Source organism: Mus caroli, unplaced genomic scaffold (genome assembly GCF_978045245.1).
Source record: "Mus caroli unplaced genomic scaffold, Mus_caroli_1 scaffold_1, whole genome shotgun sequence".
In the NCBI taxonomy this organism is placed as follows: domain Eukaryota; kingdom Metazoa; phylum Chordata; class Mammalia; order Rodentia; family Muridae; genus Mus; species Mus caroli.
The window spans coordinates 126180784-126205121 of NW_028227256.1; the positions used below are offsets into that span (position 1 = coordinate 126180784).

At 38.7% G+C, this 24338-nt stretch overlaps 1 protein-coding gene across 1 annotated transcript in view; it reads left to right on the plus strand.

Annotated features, from left to right (window-relative positions):
• Thsd7b (thrombospondin type 1 domain containing 7B) overlaps nucleotides 1-24338 on the plus strand; it is a 938083-nt gene that overhangs the window by 343699 nt on the left and 570046 nt on the right. Inside the window, exon 5 of the mRNA XM_085840847.1 lies at nucleotides 13924-14093. Within this exon, the coding sequence (XP_085696973.1) occupies nucleotides 13924-14093 (170 nt within the window). The remainder of the gene's footprint in view (nucleotides 1-13923; nucleotides 14094-24338) is intronic.

The following is a 24338-nucleotide window of genomic DNA, read 5'->3' on the forward strand; positions in this document are numbered from 1 at the left end:
TTACCCTTCTCTCCTTCCCTCCCCTTATTTCCTTTCTCCTTTCCTTCCAAGAGCACATAGAAGAGTGTTTGGTTCATAATCAGTGCTCACTAATCACTGGGTGAATGACTGGCTCCTCAAGTGCCAGAAAGATCCAGAACCATATTTTGCATGCGTATGGTATTGCATGCATACAGTTATCATATAATTTGTGTGAAACCAAGGAAGGTGTTTTTGTAAAAAGAATCTGAAATTGGCTCAATGAAGATAATCCGGTAGAAACTACTCCAGACATTGATGACTATAGAGACCTTGTGCACTCTCAGAAGGTCTCCTCTGATAACGTCTCTGATTTTCCAGATTAAAAAGCTTCTGTTTTCACTGGCTATAACCATTGACTCAGATAGGTTTAGGAGTGAGATCACAGTCTGGATTTGTTCATAACGTGGCTTCTAACACATATCACTAATCGCAGCTTTTAAATCTTCTGCCATCGATTTCTCTCAGTGCACCCAACACCCCACACATAATACAAGCTCGATAAAGAGTTGTCAGATGGATTAATGGATCCTTTAAGGGGGCATTGTTACAGTTGTTTAAATTAAACAAATTTCCGCAGCAATTGAGAAGTAAAGGAGCCATACCCTGGAACCCTAGAACACTGTGGAGACTCTGTTGCAGAAACGAAACAAGTTTTCTAAGAATTTGAAATTATTTCCTCGGGACATTGGCACCTTTTTATTGGATCTATCTATTACTAGAGAATGTGGTTTCATGAGTCCTCCTGGACAGAAGATCTGCTCCCCAGTTAGTGTAAGGAAGTTAACGTACTGTTAAGTGCTGTGCATAACGATAGAAGTCTATTAATAATACATATGTGGAGTTTGGCTAGCAAAGCCATCTGCTGCAGAGCAGAGAGCCTTGAAATTCAGAGTAGCTTTCCATAATCAATAGCCCACTCTATCCAATAAAAAAATTACTAGAGCATAAAATGTATAAAGGCTTGACCAGTTCTCTTATGTTGATGGTCTGTTCAGGAAAAAAAAAAAAAAGACAAGTTAATTCTTTTCCAAGTGCATTTACAACTTTCAAAGGACAACAGACATTATCATAAATTAGTCACGCTGCAGAGCACTGATTTTTAATATACGCACACATTTAATTTGAATACCTTTTGTTGGAGTTTCAATTCCAGGAGTGTTTGCAAATCTATATGTGTTCAATCAAAACATGGCCGTTAACTAATGCAATTATTCTATCAATCTGTCATCATTAAATCACTTAAGATTCTATCCCATGTTCTTGGCTTCATATCTCAGCCATTTGAAGAGGGAGAGAGAGAGCCCATGCTTTAAGCAGCCTCGAGCCTTATGAAAGTGTCAAAGCTTAGATTTGAAAGGCCAGAGGCTGCAGCAGAGTTGGTGCCTTGTGACTCTTAGAATCACTTTATGACACATTGGTACAATGGAAATCTTTAAAGAGTCTGTGCTGAGTGCTTCTTTTATATATATAGTCTTTGTTCATTTAGGAGAGCTGTACTAGTTGCCAAAACAAAACAAAAAACAAAAACAAAAACAAAAAAATGGGGATTTTAAACATTCCCTTTCTTTAATATGTTGGCTTAGTTACAGAATTCCTTGAGTTGGCTATCACTCAGAAATCCATGCTGCCTGAGTTGTTTAATTCTAGGACTTCAAAGTCCCCTGTCCTAGCCTAGACTTTTTCTCCTGCATTTTGTATAAGAAATTTATTTCTACACTTAAAAAGATTAGTATTTGAGTGAACGTTGGTATCTTTTACAATAGTTAATATTTTTATTCTTTGAAATTTACACAATCCATATTGGTCCTAGCATCCATCCTGCCTCTCACCAAGCGTCCCATCCCCAGGATCCCTCCTTCTCAGCTTCATGTTCATTTTTATTGCTCTTTTTAGGATATATCTTTACTTTTAATGAGGTGTTTGCATGTGTACATGTATGTGCATCTGTCCATGGGTGCAGGTGGTTGGGGTGGACAGAAGAGGGTGTTAGATTCCTAGGAGCTATAGCTACAGGTGGTTGTGATCTGCCTAACTTGGGTCCTGGGAACTAAACTTGGGTCTTCTCCAAAAGAAGCAAATGCTCGTAATCACTGAACTGGCTCTCCCGCCCCATGATGTTGATGGTAATTCTGTTGCTGCTGTTGTTGATGATTTGATTGCACTGTCATTTAGGCTGCATGTAGCATCTGAGAATGATAGAATCTCATATCTTAGTATTTAAATCTAATGCAGATGTACAGATTGACCACCAATGGGTAACAGGATTTAGGCATGAGTTCATGGGTTCAGAAACTAGATTCTCAGATGTAAACAGAAAGGAAAGGGCTGAGTTGCTAAGTTATAATGCCTCTGTATGTCTATCTCCCTGGTATCTTGAATTTTGACACCTTTCTGAAGCTCTATCCTCTGAGTCTTCAATGTCAAGGAGTTTAACTATTTATATGTGGGCAAGGAAGAAATGTAACAATCATTTGTCATTCTCCCTTTTCTCCTCCATCCTGTGCTTAATCTATTAGACAGCTGTTTCCAACTTCAAAGGGCATCTAGGATGCAATTTCCTTGCTTCATGCTTAACAGGATTATTACAGACTGGCTACCCTAGGCTTATAAAGATATCTCTCTCATCATTCCTTTCACCCTTACCTGCACTCTTCACTGCCCTCCTGGGTGATCATTTTAAAACTACTTCACCTTATTACCACCACCACCCCAAATTTTTATCATTTGCTATTGCCTTGTGGAAACCATCACCTTTATACTATCAAGAAAGGTTCTCTATGTAGTTTGGTGTTGAATCTCTGCACTGAGAACATCTGTTGTGATCATAAAAAGAGAAATAGCTATTAAGATACATTCTGGCGGGCTGTGGGGGAAGGGGGTCTCTCAGTGGGCCCAGGCCGAGGTATCCCTTCCCCATGAGAGACCAGCTACAGTGTGTTATATTATAGTTAGGGCATGGGGAGGGGAGTTAAGAAAGTAGTAGAGGAAGAGAAAGTAGAGAGAAGGAGAAATTAGAGAAGTGAAGGCTGCCTTGACCACATGGACAGAGGGAGGAAGGGAATGGGGAAAGAGGGGGCAAGCAGGAAGCAAGAGTAAGAAAGACAAGAGAGTAAGAGAGAGAGAGAGAGGAAGGGCCAAACAACCCCTTTTATAGTGAACCAGGTCTACCAGAACTGTAGGGAGGAGCATACCTGGCTGCTGCCAGGTAATTGGGTGTGGAGTTCAGACAGAATAACAAGAGCATCTCTCCCACCATAGTGGCTTCTGTACATTTTGGGGGCAGGCAAGTACTTTCTCAGCTTGAGTTTTGAACATGCTCACTGACCTGCTATAACCTCAATGTCTATCTGGTCCTCTCCTCTCTATCCTTTTCAATCAGGACTGAGACCTTCCTTGCTGAGGCTTTATGTGTCCATATCTCTTTTCTGCTGGTATGACTCCTTGCTAGATTCTGAAACCCACTGGAAGGCAGATATCTTCCCTGGGTTTCAGAAACTGGCACCCTTCCTGTTGTCTGAAATCACTCATAGAAGACATGGTCAGGATATCATTGCTGAGGAAAGGGAGGGTGGACACACCATTCCTGATGGAGGCTGCTTATCAGACATGTTCTGGATTCAGTCTCTAGTGCAAGACCTTACTATCCTCACCCAGCTCTGCTTCAAGAGTTGTAGTCCTTGAATATAATTCATATTTTCAGTCCTAACGTCACACTACTTAGGAGTGTGTGGGTTTCTTGGATGACTGGAGGTGTGCTCATTCACTAACAGCAGGGACCCCAGAGTGGTTTCCTCAGGAGAGGATGGTTGATTGACATAAAAAGAACTGAACAGAGAGCAATGGGAGGGAGGAGTGGATTTCAAGGCTTTCTTGAAAAAGTCACTCACTCACCTTATAGAAACTTGACTTTGGCAACTATTAGTAATGATTTGAATTTTCACAAGTAGAATAAATTGTTCTGGTCTAACTGGCAGTCTATATGTAGAAGAGTAAAAATAAATCCCTACTTATCACCTTCACAAAGCTCAAGTCCAAGTGGATCAAGGACTTCAACATAAAACCAGATACACTGAATCTACTAGAAGAGAAAGTGGGAAATAGTCTCAAACCCATTGGCACAGGAGAAAATTTCCTGAACAGAACACCAATGGCTCAGGCTCTAAGATCATCAATTGATAAGTGGGACCTCGTGAAACTAAAAAGCTTCTGTAAGGCAAAATAGGGAAAATGAGAAACTTACAGATTAGGAAAAAATCTTCACCAACACTCCATCCAATAGATGGCTAATATCCAAAATATATAAAGAACACAAGAAGTTAACCTCCAAGACACCAAATAATCCAACTTCAAAATGGGCTATAGAGCTAAACAGAAAATTCACAACAGAAGAATCTTGAGTGGCCTAAATCTCAAATGGCTGAGAAGCACTTAAAGTAATGTTCAAAGTCCTTAGTCATCAGGAAAATGCAAATTAAAATGACCCTGAGATTCCACCTTACATTAATCAGAATGACTAAGATCAAAAACTCAAGTGACAGCACATGCTGGTGAGGGTGTGAAGAAAGAAGAACACTTCTCCATTGCTGGTGGGATCTGATGGTTCTTCAGAAAATTGAAAATAGTTCTACCAGAAGACCCAGATATACCACTCTTGGACATACCCAAGAGATACCCCACCATACTGTAACAAGGACACATGTTTTACCATGTTCATAGCAGCCATATTTGTAATAGCTAGAAGTGGGAAACAACTCAGATGTCCCTCAACCAAAGAATGAGTACAGAAAATATGGTTCATTTACACAGTGGACTACTGGTCAGCTATTAAAAATGAGAACATAATGAATTTTGCAGGAAATGGATGGATCTAGAAAGTCTTTTGCCTCATTTTTTTTTTATTTTCTTCACCTTCTAACTCTCTTTCCTCTATCCAAAGTGCTGAAATTTAACCCCGTAAAGCTACAAGAGTGTAATTACAAAACAACTCCTTAACAGGGATCCTAGTCATGTTTCTGTGTGACTAGAAGGATTATCTTGATAGTGAGAAATGCTATTGTTCAGGCATTACTGACAGGATCACAAGGACCAATGGAGAATATTTGTGTTTTAGTCACAGATACAATTCCTCCAACCAGTACCAGTACTTACTGGTTCTTGGATTAACCAGGCAAGCAGAGCACCTATTTATTCTTTATTCTTTACAGCCAGACAGTCAGGAAAAAGGCAAATTAATCCTATACATATGCCAGAGTAGGTGGCATGGAAATTCACTCACTTCTTTCCTTTGGTATTTATCCATGCCACTGGAAACCACTTACAGAGGGTTGCTTTACCAGAGGGCATAGGTCTCTGGTTTCTAAAACTCCATATTCTTCTCCTGAGCTGGAGGGCAAAATGAGGATGTGTTGAAAGGCCCAAGAGTTGGAGACAGAGGTTTGCAAAGAAGCCAGGTCTTTGACACAGACTCAGTCATTAAAGAGAATATTGCAGGCTGGAGAGCCAGCCTTTGCCAAGGCCCATCTCCACAAGCATTTCTGAGAAAGCAAGAGTATCATTTAGCTGAGCGTGCTCCTTTGATTTCTTATTCTGTCAGATCCTAGAGACACGCTTTCTCAGGTTGGTGAGGTTCAGGGCACAGTGTTTTCATGGCTGCTGGGTGATTTGTGACTAAACATCGCTGAGGCTTTTGGAAAACAGGAAGTGAAAGAGATGAGCGAAGTGTGAAATGACCCACATTTAGAAAGGAGCACAAGCTCTTTACTGTGATGCTTTTCTCTTTGCCTCTTGCTGCATTGATATTTTCTTAGGGATGGAAAACAATTGTGGTGGTGATAAAGGCCCCATTTTTCTTTAGAGATTTTTTTTTTGTCACTTCTAGGGAACAGAAGTTGGGCCTTCCCCGTTAACAGGAGATTTTATTTCTTTATGTACACTTCTTAGTCACTAAACTTTCCTTTCCATTTTCCTTCACACTGACTTCTAAAATCTATCCATCACTAATGATTACAGGGATGTGTAAATTAATTTAAAATGCAGTTTGTACAAGATAGCCCCTTCCTAGTTTGACTTTCAGTGCTTTGAAACTCTTACCCATGCTCTTCTTGGTACCCAGTATGCTGAAATGAGAATATCAAATTAAAAATATCTAGAATATTTTAAAATTTTAAAAACATTTAAAATGAAGGAAGACCATCCAGAGACTGTTCCATCTAGGGATCAATCCCATCTACAGACACAAAACCCCAAGACTATTTCTGATGCCAATAAATGCTTGCTGACAGGACTGTTATAGTGGTCCACTGAGAGGCTCTGCCAGAGCTTGACCAATACAGATGTGGATGCTCACAGACAACTATCTGACTGAGCATGGGGATCCCAATGAAGGAAGTAGGGGAAAGACTGAAGAAGCTGAAGTGGTTTCCAACATTGTAGGAAGAACAACAATATCAACCAACCAGACCTCCTAGACTTCCTAGGGAATAAACCACCAACCAAGGAGTATACATGGAGGGAATCATGGCTCCAGCTGCACAAGTAGCAGAGGATGGTCTTATCAGGCATCATTGACAGGAAAGGCTCTTGGTCCTCTAAAGGCTCAATGCCCCAGAGTAGGGGGATGTAGGGTGGTGAGGTGGGAGTGGGTAAGTGGATGGGAGAGCCCCTTCATAAGAAGCCATAGAAGCACAGGGAGGTGGATAGGACGAGGAGTTTGCAGAGGGGAAACCCAGAAGGATGATAACATTTGAAATGTAAAGCCAGAGCAATTTGAAAACAAAAGGAGTTCAAGGGGATACAAATTGGAAAGGAAGAAGTCAAAATATCACTTTTTGCAGATGATATGATAGTATATATAAGTGACCCTAAAAGTTCCACCAGAGAACTCCTAAGTCTGATAAACAGCTTCAATGAAGTAGCTGGATATAAAATTATCTCAAACAAGCCAATGGCCTTTCTGTACACAAAGGATAAACATGCTGAGAAAGAAATTAGGGAAACAACACCCTTCTCAATAGTCACAAATAATATAAAATACTTTGGTGTGACTCTAACTAAGGAAGTGAAAGATCTGTATGATGAGAGCTTCAAGTCTCTGAAAAAGAAATTGAAGAAGATCTCATAAGATGGAAAGATCTCACATGCTCATGGATTGGCAGGATCAATATAGTAAAAATGGCTATCTTGCCAAAAGCAATCTACAGATTCATTGCAATCCCCACCAGAATTCTACTCAATTCTTTAACGAATTAGAAAAGGCAATCTGCAAATTCATCTGGAATCACAAAAAACCTAGGATAGCAAAAGCTCTTCTCAACAATAAAAGAATCTCTGGTGGAATCACCATGCCTGACCTAATGCTGTACTACAGAGCAATTGTGATAAAAACTGCATGGTACTGGTATAGTGACAGACAAGTAGAACAATGGAATAGCATTGAAGACCCAGAAATGAACCCACACACCTATTGTCACTTGGCCTTTGACAAGGGAGCTAAAACCATCCAGTGGAAGAAAGACAGCATTTTCAACAAATGGTGCTGGCACAACTGGTTGTTATCATGTAAAAGAATGTGAATCGATCCATTCCTATCTCCTTTTACTAAGGTCAAATCTAAGTGGATCAAGGAACTTCACATAAAACCAGAGACACTGAAACTTATAGAGGAGAAAGTGGGGAAAAGCCTTGAAGATATGGGCACAGGGAAAAGATTCCTGAATAGAACAGCAATGGCTTGTGCTGTAAGATCGAGAATTGACAAATGGGACCTCATGAAACTGCAAAGCTTCTGTAAGGCAAAAGACATCATCAATAAAACAAAAAGACCACCAACAGATTGGGAAATGATCTTTACCTATCCTAAATCAGATAGGGGACTATATCCAATATATATAAGAACTCAAGAAGGTGGACTCCAGAAAATCAATAACCCCATTTAAAAATGGGGCTCAGAACTGAACAAAGAATTCTCACCTGAGGAATACCTAATGGCAGGGAAGCACCTGAAAAAATGTTCAACATCATTAATCATCAGGAAAATGCAAATCAAAACAACCCTGAGATTCCACCTCACACCCGTCAGAATGGCTAACATCAAAAATTCAGGTCACAGCAGATGCTCGCAAGGATGTGGAGAACGAGGAACACTCCTCCATTGTTGGTGGGATTTCAAGCTTGTACAACCACTCTGGAAATCAGTCTGGCGGTTCCTCAGAAAATTGGACATAGTACTACTGGAGGATCCCACAATATTTTTCCTAGGCATATATCCATACCTAAATATGATTAATGCAATCTACAGCAAACCAGTAGCCAACATCAAAGTCAATGGTGAGAAGCTGGAAGCAATCCCTCTAAAATCAGGGACTAGACAAGGCTGCCCACTTTCTCCCTACCTATTCAACATTATACTTGAAGTCCTAGCCAGAGCAATTCCACAACAAAAGGAGATCAAAGGGATACAAATTGGATAGGAAGAAGTCAAAAATATCACTTTTTGCAGATGATATGATAGTATATATAAGGGACCCTAAAATTCCACCAGAGAACTCCTAAACCTGATAAACAGCTTTGGTGAAATAGCTGGATATAAAATTAACTCAAACAAGTCAATGGCCTTTCTCTACACAAAGGATAAATAGGCTAAGAAAGAAATTAGGGAAACAACACCCTTCTCAATAGTCACAAATAATATAAAATACCTTGGCGTGACTCTAACTAAGGAAGTGAAAGATCTGTATGATAAGAACTTCAAGTCTCTGAAGAAAGAAATTAAAGAAGATCTCAGAAGATGGAAAGATCTCCCATGCTCATGGATTGGCAGGATCGATATAGTAAAAATGTCTATCTTGCCAAAAGCAATCTACAGATTCAATGCAATCCCCATCAATATTCCAACTCAATTCTTCAACAAATTAGAAAGGGCAATCTCCAAATTCATCTGGAATAACAAAAAACCTAGGATAGCAAAAACTCTTCTCAACAATAAAAGAACCTCTGGTGGAATCACCATGTCTGACCTAAAACTGTACTACAGAGCAATTGTGATAAAAACTGGTATAGCGACAGACAAGTAGACCAATGGAATAGAATTGAAGACCCAGAAATGAACCCACACACCTATGGTCATTTGATCTTTGACAAGGGAGCTAAAACCATCCAGTGGAAAAGAACCACAGCATAGTCAACAAATGGTGCTGGTACAACTGGCAGTTATCATGTAGAAGAATGTGAATTGATCCATTCCTATCTGCTTGTACTAAGGTCAAATCTAAGTGGATTAAGGAACTCCACATAAAACCAGAGACACTGAGAAAGTGGGGGAAAGCCTCTAAGATATGGACACAGGGGAAAAATTCCTGAATAGAACAGCAATGTCTTGTGCTGTAAGATCGAGAATCAACAAATGGGACCTCATAACATTGCAAAGCTTCTGTAAAGCAAAAGACACCATCAATAAGACAAAAGGCCACCAACAGATTGGGAAAGGATCTTTACCTATCCTAAATCAGATAGGGGACTAATATCCAATATATATAAGAACTCAAGAAGGTGGACTCCAGAAAATCAAATAACCCCATTAAAAATGGGGCTCAGAGCTAAACAAAGAATTCTCACCTGAAGAATACCGAATGGCTGAGAAGTACCTGAAAAAATGTTCAGCATCCTTAATCATCAGGGAAATGTAAATCAAAACAACCCTGAGATTCCACCTCACACCAGTCAGAATGACTAAGATCAAAAATTCAGGTGCCAACAGATGCTGACGAGGATGTGGAGAAAGAGGAACACTCCTCCATTGTTAGTGGAATTGCAAGCTTGTACAACCACTCTGGAAATCAGTCTGGTGGTTCCTCAGAAAATTGGACATAGTACTACTGGAGGATCCCGCAATACCTCTCCTGGGCATATATCCAGAAGATGTTCCAACAGGTAAGAAGGACACATGCTCCACTATGTTCATAGCAGCCTTATTTATAATAGCCAGAAGCTGGAAAGAACCCAGATGGCCCTCAACAGAGGAATGGATACAGAAAATGTGGTACATTTACACAATGGAGTACTACTCATCTATTAAAAAGAATGAATTTATGAAATTCCTAGGCAAATGGATGGACCTGGAGGGCATCATCCTGAGTGAGTTAACCCAATCACAAAAGAACTCACATAAGTACTCACTGATAAGTGGATATTAGCCCATTAGCTTAGAATATCCAAGATATAATAAGATACAATTTGCTAAACACATGAAACTCAAGAAGAACGAAGACCAAAGTGTGGATACTTTGCCCCTTCTTAGAATTCGAAACAAAACCCCCATGGAAGGAGTTACAGAGACAAAATCATCTAGAGACTGCTATACCCAGAGATCCATCCCATAATCAGCCTCCAAATGCTGACACCATTGCATACACTAGCAAGACTTTGCTGAAAGGACCTTGATATAGCTGTCTCTCCTGAGACTATGCCAGGGCCTACCAAACACAGAAGTAGATGCTCACAGTCAGCTATTGGATGGATCACAGGGCCCCCAATGGAGGACCTAGAGAAAGCACTCAAGGAACTAAAGGGATCTGCAAACCTATAGGTGGAACAACAATATGAACTAACCTGTACCCCCCAGAGCTCGTGTCTCTAGCTGCATATGTATCAGAAGGTGGCCTAGTGGCCATCAGTGGAAAGAGAGGTCCATTGATCGTGCAAACTTTATATGCCTCAGTACAGAGGAATGCCAGGGCCAAGAAGTGGGAGTGGGTGGGTGGAGGAGTTGGTGGGGGAGGGTGGGGGGGACTTTTGGGATAGCATTGGAAATGTAAATGAAATAAATACCTAATAAAAATTTCAACAAAAATAAAATAACCAACAAAAAAAGAAAAAGGTAACATTTTTCTTCGATAATTTTAAATATGTGTACAATGAATCTTGACTCTATCAACCTCATACTTCCCTTCCAATGCCCTTTAGGCCTTCCCAACACAGCTCTCTCACCACTCCTGATCTTTGGTAGAATTTTAACTATGAGTACAACAGCTATGTCATACCTAAGGAAAACAATCCTCACCAGACTCTGGCTCTAACATCTTTTCTGACATATATTCTCCATCTTTTCTTGAGTTGTAGGGTTAAAGTGGTTGATATAGATATCTCATCTGTGGCCAAATAGTCAGTCTCTTATTCTGACAGTTTTGACTAGTCTCTGCATTAACTTCTGTCCATTTTAAAATAAGCTTCTCTCACCAGCAACACAAATCTATAGGTATAAAAACAAACATTTATAAGGCAGTTTGACAACATGAACATTTAATAAAACAGTAGGTTGTTTTAACTAACCCATGAACACCTGAGCCATGCATTGGTAACCAGATTTATAGTGCCAGCCATGAATTCCCTCCTGGGAAGTAGACTTCAATTCCAATCAGAGAGTGATTGGATACTCCCACAACAGTTAGGGCTGTATTGACTCAGAGGGCACATCTTGTCTGGCAGCATGATGTTGGAGCATGTAGGGTACAGTGATACATAAGACCTAATATATGACTTTTGAGGAAACCTATGAAATCCTCATGAATAAATGTGTGTGCTTGTGTGCATGTGTGTGTGTGTGTGTGTGTGTGTGTGTGTGTGTGTGTGTGTGTGAGTGGTGAGTCAGCAATGGACAAATACACAGAGAAGGATATAAGAAGACAGGAGAAATAGGGATTTAGATCAGTGATAAAATGCTTGACTATTATGTGGGAAGCCCTAGGTGCAGTCGCCACCACTGCATAAAACAGGTGTGATGTTAGAGACCTATGGCGTATTCTAGTGGTTGAGTTAGAGGAATCAGAAGTTCCAGGTTATCTTTGTCTACATAACAATGAGTTCAAAACAAGTCTGGAATACTTGCCCCTGTCTCAAGTTAAAAAAAAGAATATGTAGACATATGTATACGTACACAAACACACACATACACACACAAAGTAACGATGAAGTGGAGAAAAGAATAGAAGGAATATTAACTTTAACTGTATGCCAAGTTCAGTGTTTGGTGTGATTATCTGCATCTTATAAATGGGGAAATAGAGATCAAGTTTACAAGTTGAGGGACTAATAAGTAGCAGGGCTATTTAGATCAGGGTGGTGTGATTCTTAAGTAGGCATGGTATATACCACCATGTAAACTAAACTTCTTATTTGCCTGTCTTACTAGCTGCAAGTCGGCTGCTGTAGCTAGCCCCTTATTAGACAGACAGACCCAACAGACAGACAGACAGACAGACAAGAAAGAAGAGTGCCTGAAGGAGAAGAGTTGAGTAACCATCCAGTACTATAGTCAGCCACCAACGGCTCACTGCACTTTGCCATAGAAGAAAGTGACCTATGTCCCATAGCTCAGAGCCAAGTCCTTTACTTATGCACCCAGACAGAATAGGTAAGAAGTTGGGAATGGGTGGCTTTATAGCTATTCCTTTGAAGGAGTTCTGCTTTATGATTCAGGGAGACCTGGCTTTCTCTCAGTCTTTCTGTTGTCCATAAATGAGAAGAATCATGTTTGTGTTTGCCTGCAATGAAGATGACTTGATCTTGAGACACCAAATTCCTTCTTTATCACAAATCACTACCCTGGTGTGTGCACACTACAGATGTTTGTATATGGTGTCTTGTGTGGTATCTATGTGTACATGTAAATTTGAGTGTATGTGAGTGCATTTGTTTGTATGCATGCATGTAGAGGTCAGAGATTGATATCAGATATTTTCCTTCATTCCTACTCACCTTGTTTTCAAGACAAGGTCTTAAAGGCAAATGCTTCTATGCATTCAAGCCTTTGAGAATGATGGCATTCACTTCCAGGGGTTTTATCATTATAAAGATTTTTAGATATTTTCATATTTGGTGCTTGATTTTCAATTTCACTCTCACTTCTGGGAAAAAAACATGGTCGTACTGACATGTGATAATTATTACATTTTACTTTGTTATAAGCAATCACATAGTTGAGAAATCTTTCCTCACATCTGTGAGTGTTCTCAGTGTTTCTTTGTCATTCTAGAAAGGTGATGAGTCTGTGGGAATGCATGAGAATGTGGTAGTTTATATTAATGATTTGGGCTGGCAGAGCTGTCTAATAACCCATACAAGGGAAGTATGTCTGAGGATGTAAATTCAGGTGTGAATTTTGACAGTTTTGTTTTCTGTAAGTTGTACATAAGCTCTATTGTATTTTATTACTTTAGTTTTGTCTTGTTTAAAATGTTTCTTAAACAATTAATTATAAGTCTGGGAGAACTCATCTCTAAGTCAGTTTAAATAACTTCATGCCACTTATGTTGAAAAAATATTTGTTGACTGAACATTGTGACATACACAGTGTTAACACATTTTAATAAACATGTAACACAGATTTTAATGAATTCATCTTAATTGCTTTATCCCAGTGTCAAGGTGTTAAATGAGAAGAGAATGCTTTTTACACTGTGATTGAGATGTTAGAGTCCATTTGAAAGAGGACTAAGTGTCTGCAAGAGTGTGCATTGCTCTCCTAATTGAAAAGGAAAGCTAACTTGCATGCAGTTATCTGAAAGTCTGTCTAGTAGCTCTCAGTGACAATTTCTGCTGCCATTTATGAACCTTATTGTGCTTCCAGATTCTTCCTCTAATTCCACTCTCTCCTCCACTGTACACTGAGACATATCCATTGCTTGCCTTATTTTCCTTCCTTTGGTCTGGTCACCAAGTGCTGTCTATTGCTACATCTATGCCTTTCTGTAGGAAATAACAGGAATTTACTAATGCAAAGCCAGGATGCATCTTTCTCCACCAAGAGAAAAAGATTTCGCTACACATTTGATGACATTGCCTGCTTTCTTTAGAACTGTATACTTTCCTCATGGCCTCTTCTTCTTTTAAACAAACCAAACTGAACAGGTATTCCTGGAGAACCTCTGAATGGAAGGAATGCCAAGCCTCTCTTCTTCTGGAGCAACACGATCCACTTTGGCATGAGACAGGACCAATCTGCGGTGGTGGGATCCAGACCCGGGAGGTGTACTGTGCCCAGAGCCTACCAGCAACCGTTGCATCAAGGACCAAGGAAGGTAGGTAGCCAGTTCCTGGAGAGGGTACTGCTGACCAGGAGAGCCCACCCTAGTACCACTTGTAGTACTTTTCTTACCTTGGAAAGAACTATTCCTTTATTCTTTGAAATTTGTATACATTTTATTTCTATCATATCCATCCACTAAGATCTTCCTTCAACTTCTCCTCTACTCCATCACTCTCCCAACCTCTTGTCCTGCTTTTAGGATAACCATGCCCTAAGTTCAACTAGTGCTTCCCACATGCACATAGGTATGAAACTAACTACCAGTGGCCAAAGGAGAGTGATTTTTTTCTTTTGTTTCACTTAGAAAACACCAACTATTGATAGCTCCTGGTTAAGGGTGGGGACTTAGTGTCTTCTCCACTATTTGTATTGGAACTTTGACTACATTCATCTTGTACAGGTCCAATGTGGGTAACCATAGTTACTGTTGAAGTGTCTAACAATCCGAATGTTCTCAGAAGTATGCACTTTACAGCTCTGTTCCTCTACTCATCTTTCAGCTCTTATATTCTTTCTGTCCACTCTTCTGCTGTATTCTCTGGAGACTTGGATAACTGAAGGCTAATATAGATGACTCATACATAGTTAAGCATTCAGTTACTTATACTTGGTACTTTGACTAGCTATAAATCTCTGCATTAATTCCTACCAGTTACATAGCAAACTTCTATGACCAAGTATTTATAGATAGTTTGCAAACCATGATCATTAAGCAAAACAACAACAACAACAGTTTCCTACTAGGGCCTGTAATCTCCCCACTCATGAGCTTTTGGCCAGATTTATAGTGTCAGGTATAAAATACCTCCTGTGGAACAGTCATTCAAAAAGTGGTTGGTTATCATCCAAATGGTAATCAGAATGCCATTACTGCACCAGCTGTTATAGCTTGCTAGGAAGGTTGGCATTATAGGATGTAAGATCTAGCACTCCATGAGAACACTGATTATATATATATATATATATATATATATATATATATATATATATTTCTCTCCTTCAGTAGGCTGCACTATCCCTTCTGATATTATGAAAGCTCAGGAGCAGGGAGAGCTTCTGGGTCAGTCTATGTTAGCCTCTTGTATTCTTTAGCCAAAATAAGTGGTGCATGCAACAGTTGTATCTTGCTATCAAGTTACTGTAAGCAACCAAGAGCCTTGGCAATAGCTTTTATTGCTTTGGGTACCTCCGGGGTCTCCCTGACTTGTCACTCATAGGGAGATAGGCTGTGACTACCTCTGTGATTTTCACTTAATAACTGTATCTTCTGGGAGCAGCATTGTCCACCCAACTTTGTACTTCTGTTCAAATTACTTTATACATTCTCATGCATACTGGATTTCCATAAGGCTTGTTCAGATATCCTTAGTTTTAGTTAGCTTTCTCTACTCCTTGATATCCTATGTTTTATTGCATTTTGTGAGTGTATATATTTCTACAGACATATCTCTCTCAAATATTAATAATCCTCTATTTTATTGACAAATGTTAATACCTAAAGAGGGGGGGTCACTCAAGAGAAAGAAAAGACAAGCTTGTTCTTTAGCCTCAGCTCTCTGTTAGAGAGCACATTCCCTACCATGAGCCAGTTTGTGAAGTTTGCGGCAATGATAAGATATATGAGGAAACTTGCACAAATTTATGGAAATTTATTGACTGAATAAACAAGATTGGAGGACAAGTCTTGTGCTCTAGATGAACCTGTGGCTTCTGCCAGCTATGTGGAGAGTTGATGCTAAGAGAATCCTCTAATCCTCTGCTGGTGAAATGGACTTGAGACTGGGGAATTCCTGGACTTTCCCAAGTATCCATACCCCACTCCTGTGAGATTTGTTTAAGAAGATGGGATTCAAACTTTCTAGTTATGGTAAAATATGACTTTTATTATATAAAGCTATTCCTGCTAGATACCACTTTGTGACTAATCTCAGAGTTCTAGAAGCATCTACAGTTCTGACCTTAAATGATCACCTTTTGGGATAATGCTGCCTACAAATAGTAATGGCTTTTCTCTTCTCTGATTACAATCATGAAAATTGACAACTTACATGCTTTGAGTTTCATGAGAAAAAAGAAATCACTGCCATAACTCTTCTAAACTTGGAACACACAACATGTAGTTTAAAAGCGCCAGGCTATCCTTGCAATGTTGAGGATGTTTCTGTTCCACCTCCTCTTTTCTTACCTTTCACTTAGTTCAAGGAGCTTCATAGACAAACACTTGAGTAAATATGGCCCACCTATTTTTTTCTGCTTTGACTTTGTGTCTTCTATTGCAATTTCATCTTCCCAAGGTTTCTTTTATGAAGCATAATGACCTTTTTAATAAATCTGCTATATCTGAAGTTTCTTCAGTCACATTTCCAGCTTTATTAATGGAAACTTGTCTAGTGGATAGTGTCCTTTATTCTCAACTTGACACATCCTAGACTCTCCTGGGAAGAGGTTGCCAACTTCAATTGATGACTGGCCTTGATCAGGTTAACCTGTTGGAGGTTAACTGTTGGAGAGTGTGTTGATTGAAGATTGACATAGAAGGGTCAGCCACATGGGACAGCACTCTCTCTAGGAAGTAGGTTGTTGGCTAGAGAGCAGCATCTCCATGCCTTTTGCTCCACTTCCTGCTTGAGTTGCTGCCCTGTGCCCTGACTTCTTTCCCTCATCAATAGATTGTGACCTGGATACGCCCACTAAATACTTTCCAAGTTGCGTTTGTCCAGAGTGGTTTTGTTTTGTTTTGTTTTGTTTTGTTTTGTTTTGTTTTGTTTTGTTTTGTTTTGTTTTGTTTTGTTTTTAAATCACAGCAACAGAAAGCAATCTAGATTAGCCATGGAGATTACAATTAGGAAAACCTTGCAAAGAGAGTGTTTTAGTACTGAGGAATAAATATTATACAATAGAAGAGTAAACAAAGAGATGTTCACTCCAGATTGAGAACCATGTATAAAGCATGAAAACATGAGGGTGCTATCTTAGGCCAAGGCACAATCCTGAATTAATACTTGGGTTCATGGAGAAACAATAAGCACTTTAAAAGCCCTCAGCTCTGAGGGAAGGGATGTCTGAGGGTGCAAACATGTCTTCTTGTGCAGAGCTGAGGACAGCCAGGGAAGCTCTTCTCTAATACATCACAGCCACATGGAAGGCAAGAAATAGTGACCCACTTACTCTGCAGAAGTTATCAAAGGTCTTATTTTGCTCTGTAGTACAAGTGAACCTCCCTTATAAAATGCTTTCATTTCTGCTATCGTTCATGTGTAACCCTTGATAAAAGCAGTGCAGTATAAATTTCTTCTAGACCCAAACTAAATGCAAAACATTTGAGTTTCTATTGTAAAACGGCAATAGCAACTTGTCAAATTAAGTCAATAGGATTGAAATTTTTCTAACTTTGTCTTTTAAGAAAAATCCCAGAACTTCTTTTTTTTTTTTTTTTTTTTTTTGATTTTTCAAGACAGGGTTTCTCTGTATAGCCCTGTCTGTTCTGGAACTCACTTTGTAGACCAGGCTGGTCTGGAACTCAGAAATCCGCCTGCCTCTGCCTCCCTAGTGCTGGGATGAAAGGTGTGTGCCACAACGCCCGACTGACATTTCTTTAAAACATATTTTAAATTAATTCACTTATTTATTTATTTATGTGTGTGCTCATGCATATGCTTGCCATGTGCTTAGGTGTAAGTCAGAGTCAGAGGACATTCCAGGGAATCAATTCTCTCTTTACATTGCTTGGGTTCTGGGGATCAAATAAAAGTTGTCAGGCTTGTATCAAAGCCATCTCTCCTGCCCCTTTAAAACAATTTTTAAGCTGATGATATTGATTTGATTTCTTCCAAAACATTATGTCATGGGCCAGCTTTACTTTAGTCTATGTCATAAGCACAACTGTTTTTAAGGTATCTCTCCAGTAATTTCTCATCATTTTATTAGGAAAGCAATATAATGATTATACTTTGGTATTGACAAGTCTTGTGATCATTGCAAACACCACATGGTCAAAGGCATTTTAGAATCCCTGAAGGTAATTTTTTGGATTGTTGTCATTGTGGGTAGGGACTGAGTGAAGATGCTTCTATATTGACATGGCCTTTAAACTGTTGTGAGGAGAATTAAGGGAATAAGGGAATTTTATAGGCACCGAGAAAGAAGGCTTTCTGCATTATTCTGAAGTTGGAGTTAATACTTTATTTTTGATAGTATGCTTGAGCTTTGAAAGCAGATGATGAATCTCCTTATGCTCAGCTCTGTGTAAGAATATTAAAATGTCCATATGCTAAGGAGACTCTTAAAAGTGGTCAAGTCCTATTGGCAAACATATTTGGCTATCCAGGAACATTTTGAGATACAAATAATATTAGTTCTGAGCAGACAGATCTATTTCTTAAGGTAAGATTGAAAATGATCTTCTCCAATCTTGCCAAAGACTAGGAATGTCCTTTGCTTGTCTTTGGAGACTAGACTTTCAATCAATATGCTCCTTTGAAATAGAGAATGAGGTGGTATAGGGATAAGACTATGCACTGCCCTTCACTGTCACCCAAGAGGCAAAACAGGCTATTTAAACAGGGTGGTAGCATTTTATGTTGTTTGTGCTAAGGAAGAAAATGGACTCTGAATGAAATAGCCTTTGCTAACTCACAGCAGTGTGTGTGTGTGTGTGTTGTGTTGTGTGTATGCGTGTCTTACTTTATTATATAGGCAAACATTGACTACATGATTGATTGTTTAATTGAATGGTTGAGGTTGATAGATTATAGATTGACAAATAAAAATAGATAAAAGATATAAATGAATATAGCTTTAATATTTTCTCCAAAATGTGAATCATTTTGCGCAGAGAAAAGGATTATTAAATATTTAGAGGCAACTTGGTCACTGGAAGTGTAAATTAAGGTTGATTTTTATTGGATGTGTTTGATTGCTTTTTAAAAATCCAAGCTCAGTGACTTTCTAAATCAAGTATAACAAACTTATGTGTGATATAGGCATGTTTATTAAATTACTATGATTAGCAAAACTACTGAAGAGCCCCGATTTTAATCATTAAGTAAATTATCAGGCACTTCTTGACATTATATATTTCCCAATTTATGTAGTTCAAGATATACTTCACATGATTTAAGCCAGAGCAGGACTGAACTAAACAAGCTTCAGGATAGCTGAGGGTGACACTTTACACTGAATACATTGTTCATGGGAAAAAGAAATGGCTTATAGATAACTAGACATGCTTGTGGACATATGGGAACATATGGTTCCTGTAAAGAAGAAAATTGGGTGTTTGTCCTCTTAGAAATGAAATATATATTCAAAACTAGCCCACATACATTGATAATTCTATGTCACGTGTTATTAAATGAAAACTTGTAGTATCATGGAAGAGGGAGATTACCAAGGGCTAGAACTGGATATGAGTTGAGATTTTTCAGTGATGTCTCACTGTCCCAATAAGGCACTAACACAAATTCTCATATAGGCATTATTCTCTAAAGGTATCAGCCTTTGGACTTTATGTCTATGTTCTGAAATAAATAAGACCAATCAGCAATTAATCACTATAGGTGAACATAATGTAGGTGTGAAGGAAGGTGGAGACCCAACAGCATCTCTTCCTTTTCTTCCACATTTACTGTCTTTTTTTCTTTTATAACCCCAATTATTTCTTATTCCATTTCATCCTCCATTTTTTAAAATACTTTTTTTTTTCACCTTGAATAAATCTTGAGAGCAAGCATACTTTCAGGGACCACATTAGACTTCCTAGCAGTTCATACATTTTCTAGGAAAAAAAGGAATCCGAACTCAATAGATATTTTTTGAATAAATAAATGTAAGCTCCTGCCTATGTTCTTAGGGTTAGTTAGAGGCACTTCTTTTGACTTTTGGACAGCTTCTTCTTCGTTGCCTTTATTCACACACACCTGCACTTCATTAACGAACAGTCAAATTTTCCTTTTCAGAGTCAGAAAAAAACATGCTAAGCCTAGAGCATTGACAATCTTTAGTTAAATATCTCACTTGAATTACTTTTGTCAGCTAGACTGGATTTGTCTGAGTGCCAAGCCAAAAGAGAATGAGATTCTTCTTGGCAGCAGAGTTTTTGAGACAAAGCCATTGCTCCCAAATTTATTTCTTAAGTCTTTTAAAATATGTGAATGTCCAGCAAGTGGGTTGGGGCAAAAGCCTCCCTTTATTTGGCCCACCTTTCTGCAAGAAAGTTTTAGTATTTCTTCCAAATTCTCCTCAGGCATTTTCCCATGCTTGAGTTTTAATTCCTCATTACATACTTCTCTCGAGGGAAGACTCACCTTTCAGATCCCCATGGGCTCAGGCAGACTTAAGTGGATCCTCATATCTTCTGGACCATTTCTTGGATTCTGTTGAAAAGAAATTGATTACTACATCAAGATAAAATGTATAAAAGCTACCACATTTTGATGCTTCTTCTAATAACAGAACCTCGATGTGGAATGCGTGGCTGAATCACTTTATGTTTTTTTTTTCTTTTTCAATTCTCCTTTTACTTCTTTATTAAGAGGAAAATTCATTTACCTGGTGTACAGTGCAATATTTTGATATGTGATCATATTGTGGGATGAGTTACTTAAAGTAATAAGCATCTGCCTCATCTGCTTTTATGGTGAGAATCCCTAATATATTACCTTTAGCCATTTTCAAGCATGGCAATTACTAACTGTAGTCACCATGCTATACAATAGACTCTTGAGCTTATGTACCCAATGGTGTGCTATTCTTTCGTTTTTAGTAATATTTATGACTCTGGACATGCTTTGCCCATGTTGTACCAATGCTTTATAGATTTGGAACTCTGACCCAGATGCCTATGTTACTGTTTGAATAATCTGTAGACATTTTAAATTTAGTGTAGCCCACATTGTATTCTTCACTGTTTCCCCAGGTCCTTAGAAGGTTTCTTAATATGCCAAGAGTCCTACAATCATCTTTCTACCTTGGTAGTTTGCTACCATTGGCTCTTACCTCGTGTTCAATCTATTTGGAAATGCAATTTGTTTCTTCGATTTACCATTTTCTCTCACCATTTCTCATACTATTTCATGTACTGATATCAATTACAGTTTTCTAATTAAATTCTCTCTTTCTCTTACCTTTTTCCAGAAAATGTATATCATGCTGGCACTCTGTACTCTGCTGGTTGAATTCTTCTGTCTTGATTCTTCCTTTCTCATAGGTTAAGTAATCTGCTAGATTCCATAACATATTCAAAGACTCTAAGAAGTGAGATATGGACACCTTGGAATGGCTAAAGCCCCACATGCCCAAACTTCCCCCGCTTGATAGTGAGAAACAAAAGAATACTTGGCATTTCTTTTAAAGGTACAGGACAGAGCACATCTCTTGGTTTAGTCAGTTGTACTCTGAATGCACAGAGGTCTAGGTTCTTAGTAACTGAGACACTAAGCTTGAGGTAGAGATTGCCAAGTTTGGGAAGAGGTGTCCCATTCTTAGCAGTATGATGACAGGAATGTCAGACACCCTCAGTAAGACTCCAGGTCTCTCATCTGTAAAATTGAAATAACATTAGAGCTGTCAGTAGGATCCATTTTTAAAGAAGAGAAAAATCACATCACACCACCTAACCCATGAAAGGCTCCGAAAGCACAAATTATTCATTTGTAAAAATTAATCATTCACACACTTATTTAAAGACAGTTCTACAGGCTAAGCATCATGCCATGTATTTGGAATGGAGATGAATATATCAGCCCACAATATGAGAAAACCAAAGCCAATTGGAAGGAGAAACACAAAATCAGATTACATGGGTCTATTACCATGAATCTTACAGTTCAGGTGTATAAAAAGCATATTCCAAATGCAAGATTAAGTTAACATCCTAGAAGAGCAAAAGGCTTTGCCTTTAAAATTCCTATTAAAATGAAAATGCCTCAGCCTCCTCATCTGTAAAATTAGAGTTAGAATCTGCTCCAACAGGAAGTTTCTTTCATTAGTGGAGTTATATTACTCTTCCCTGTGCAAAGAGGTTCAACTGTAAATACATAGGATCTAGTAGACACTGGGCACTTGATTGACAGCTTTGATGTTGGGATAAGGTAGTGTAAGTAGTCACTCCTTATCTCTAACCCAAACCCTCTATGCTGAGTTCTCATATGGTGAAATGCATCCCAAAATTATTGCTAACATGTTGAGCACTTTACTGGGAATTTAGATATGGAAATCACATTCAAAGCTGACTGGACTTCAGGAAGTTTACAGACTGCAATATGAGACCAGTAGTGTAATATTTTATGTAAAATGAGGTGAGGAGGAGCATTTGGCCTATTTTCAATCAAAATATAGTCATAAAATATCTCCAGGATTGCTGAGAGCACAAATACAAAATCTAGCAAGGAATAACATGCTAAAGGCCTTAAGGATGACTGTTTGAGCACTTCTAGGAAGTGCTGCTTGTGAGTTTAAAATTGACTAGTAGTACACACATGTATCAAGCAATGGAAGAGTTTAAGGTAATACCTACTTTAAGAATACTATGTTAACCTGTGATGTTTCCATAGATACTGCCAGAAGCTGTTGGACTCCTTGGCCTGAGACAAAGGGTAGTTCATTTATCCACAGCACTGCCCCTAGTAAAGTATCTTCATTATGTCTGTTTCTTATAGGTCATTTGAGGTAGTGAAACACAAGGCATAGAATGCCTGTTTACATAGTGGGTGGACTGACAGGAGAGGACACCTCCTGTAGAATCCCTGGCCTCTTATTAGGTGGCTTAAGGTAATACTGTCCAACTATGGCCTAGAAGGTAACATCATCCCTTTATACCAATGCTAAAATCGCATGTCATAAATAATTCGGTGGTATTCAAATTATAACCAGGAAGGGCTGCCTCTCTTATATGAAACAATATCGTTTTCACATCTTTCAAAACTTCAGATTGACTGAAAGCAAACTTGTAAACCTTGTTTTTACAGATATATTATATGTAGAGAGATTATCAGATATATCACTTTGTAGTGTTCACACATAAGCTATTATTAGTGTTAAACTATATAATTAAAATAATCTATTTGGAAAATTATAGTATTCTGCAATGGAAATTGTTACATTTCCAAAGAGTATGCTTTCTGCTGCATCAACTGCATACCCTGGGGGCAGCTCTGGCTATCAAAGGCAGAGTATGCTTCTTGGCAGCTTCAAGTGACACCTACATCCTATCGCTCTAAGCACATCTGGGCACGACAGATTTGAGGTGTACAGAAATAGAGATAATAGGATCAGTGTTCTTGTTTCAGGGATGAGAGTAGAAGAAGGGCTACATTGAGAGTCAGGAGAATGGAATTCTCACTTGGTTTTGTATTGTCCATCATGGCCCTCACTTTGAGCAGGTGTATTATTATTTGTCTGACTTTAACTTTTCCCCTTTAAAGGTGAAGATAGAAAAATGTACTTATTCCAATCCTATGGGAGAAGGTAATATGTGGAATATGGACATGAAATTGTACTATGAAGACAATCTCTGTATGTACCACATGCCCCTTGTTTTCTACCGCAGTTTCTGTCACTGAAGGGATGTATTGGGAAGGCTACAGGTTTTTCCCAGGTGTTACACATGAAATGCTCTTTCCTGCTAAGTGCTACACATCGGAAGACTCACATGATTCCATGAGTCTACTTCTAACTGCTTATAGCTACAACCACATCTATCATGATTTTAATGATAGATTAAAATTAATGACCTGTCATTAAAATAGCTCTATTTTATTAAAATAATCTCTAATCATTTATTGATTCAATAATACTTTTCTACATACATCTCCTGACATTAAGGCAAAGTATTAAATAAAATAGGCTTTAAGGAAATGGAGTCAGGGACAGAAGCAATTTAATCATCCTTTTATAAAGAATTACCACTAGTCATAATTTTTTAATATAAATAAGTCCTCTGACTTTTTTTTTGTTTTGAGATAGGACTTCTCTCTGTAACAATCCTGGCTGTCCTGGAACTCTATCTTTGTAGACAAGGCTGGCCTGAAACTCAAAGAAACTCTGCCTCCCAAGTGAGTCCTCTGATTCTTAAGTCTATTGCTTTCTGGACTCCTCAAATGAAGTTTCTTCTAATTCTGTGATCCTAGTCTGTGTCCTGGAAATGAGAACATTTTGGGTTATTCTTACTAGTAGAGAGGTGTAGGAAAGACTGGTGCAATCTGATTCTTATGAGATGTGGAAACTAAGGCTTGCAGCA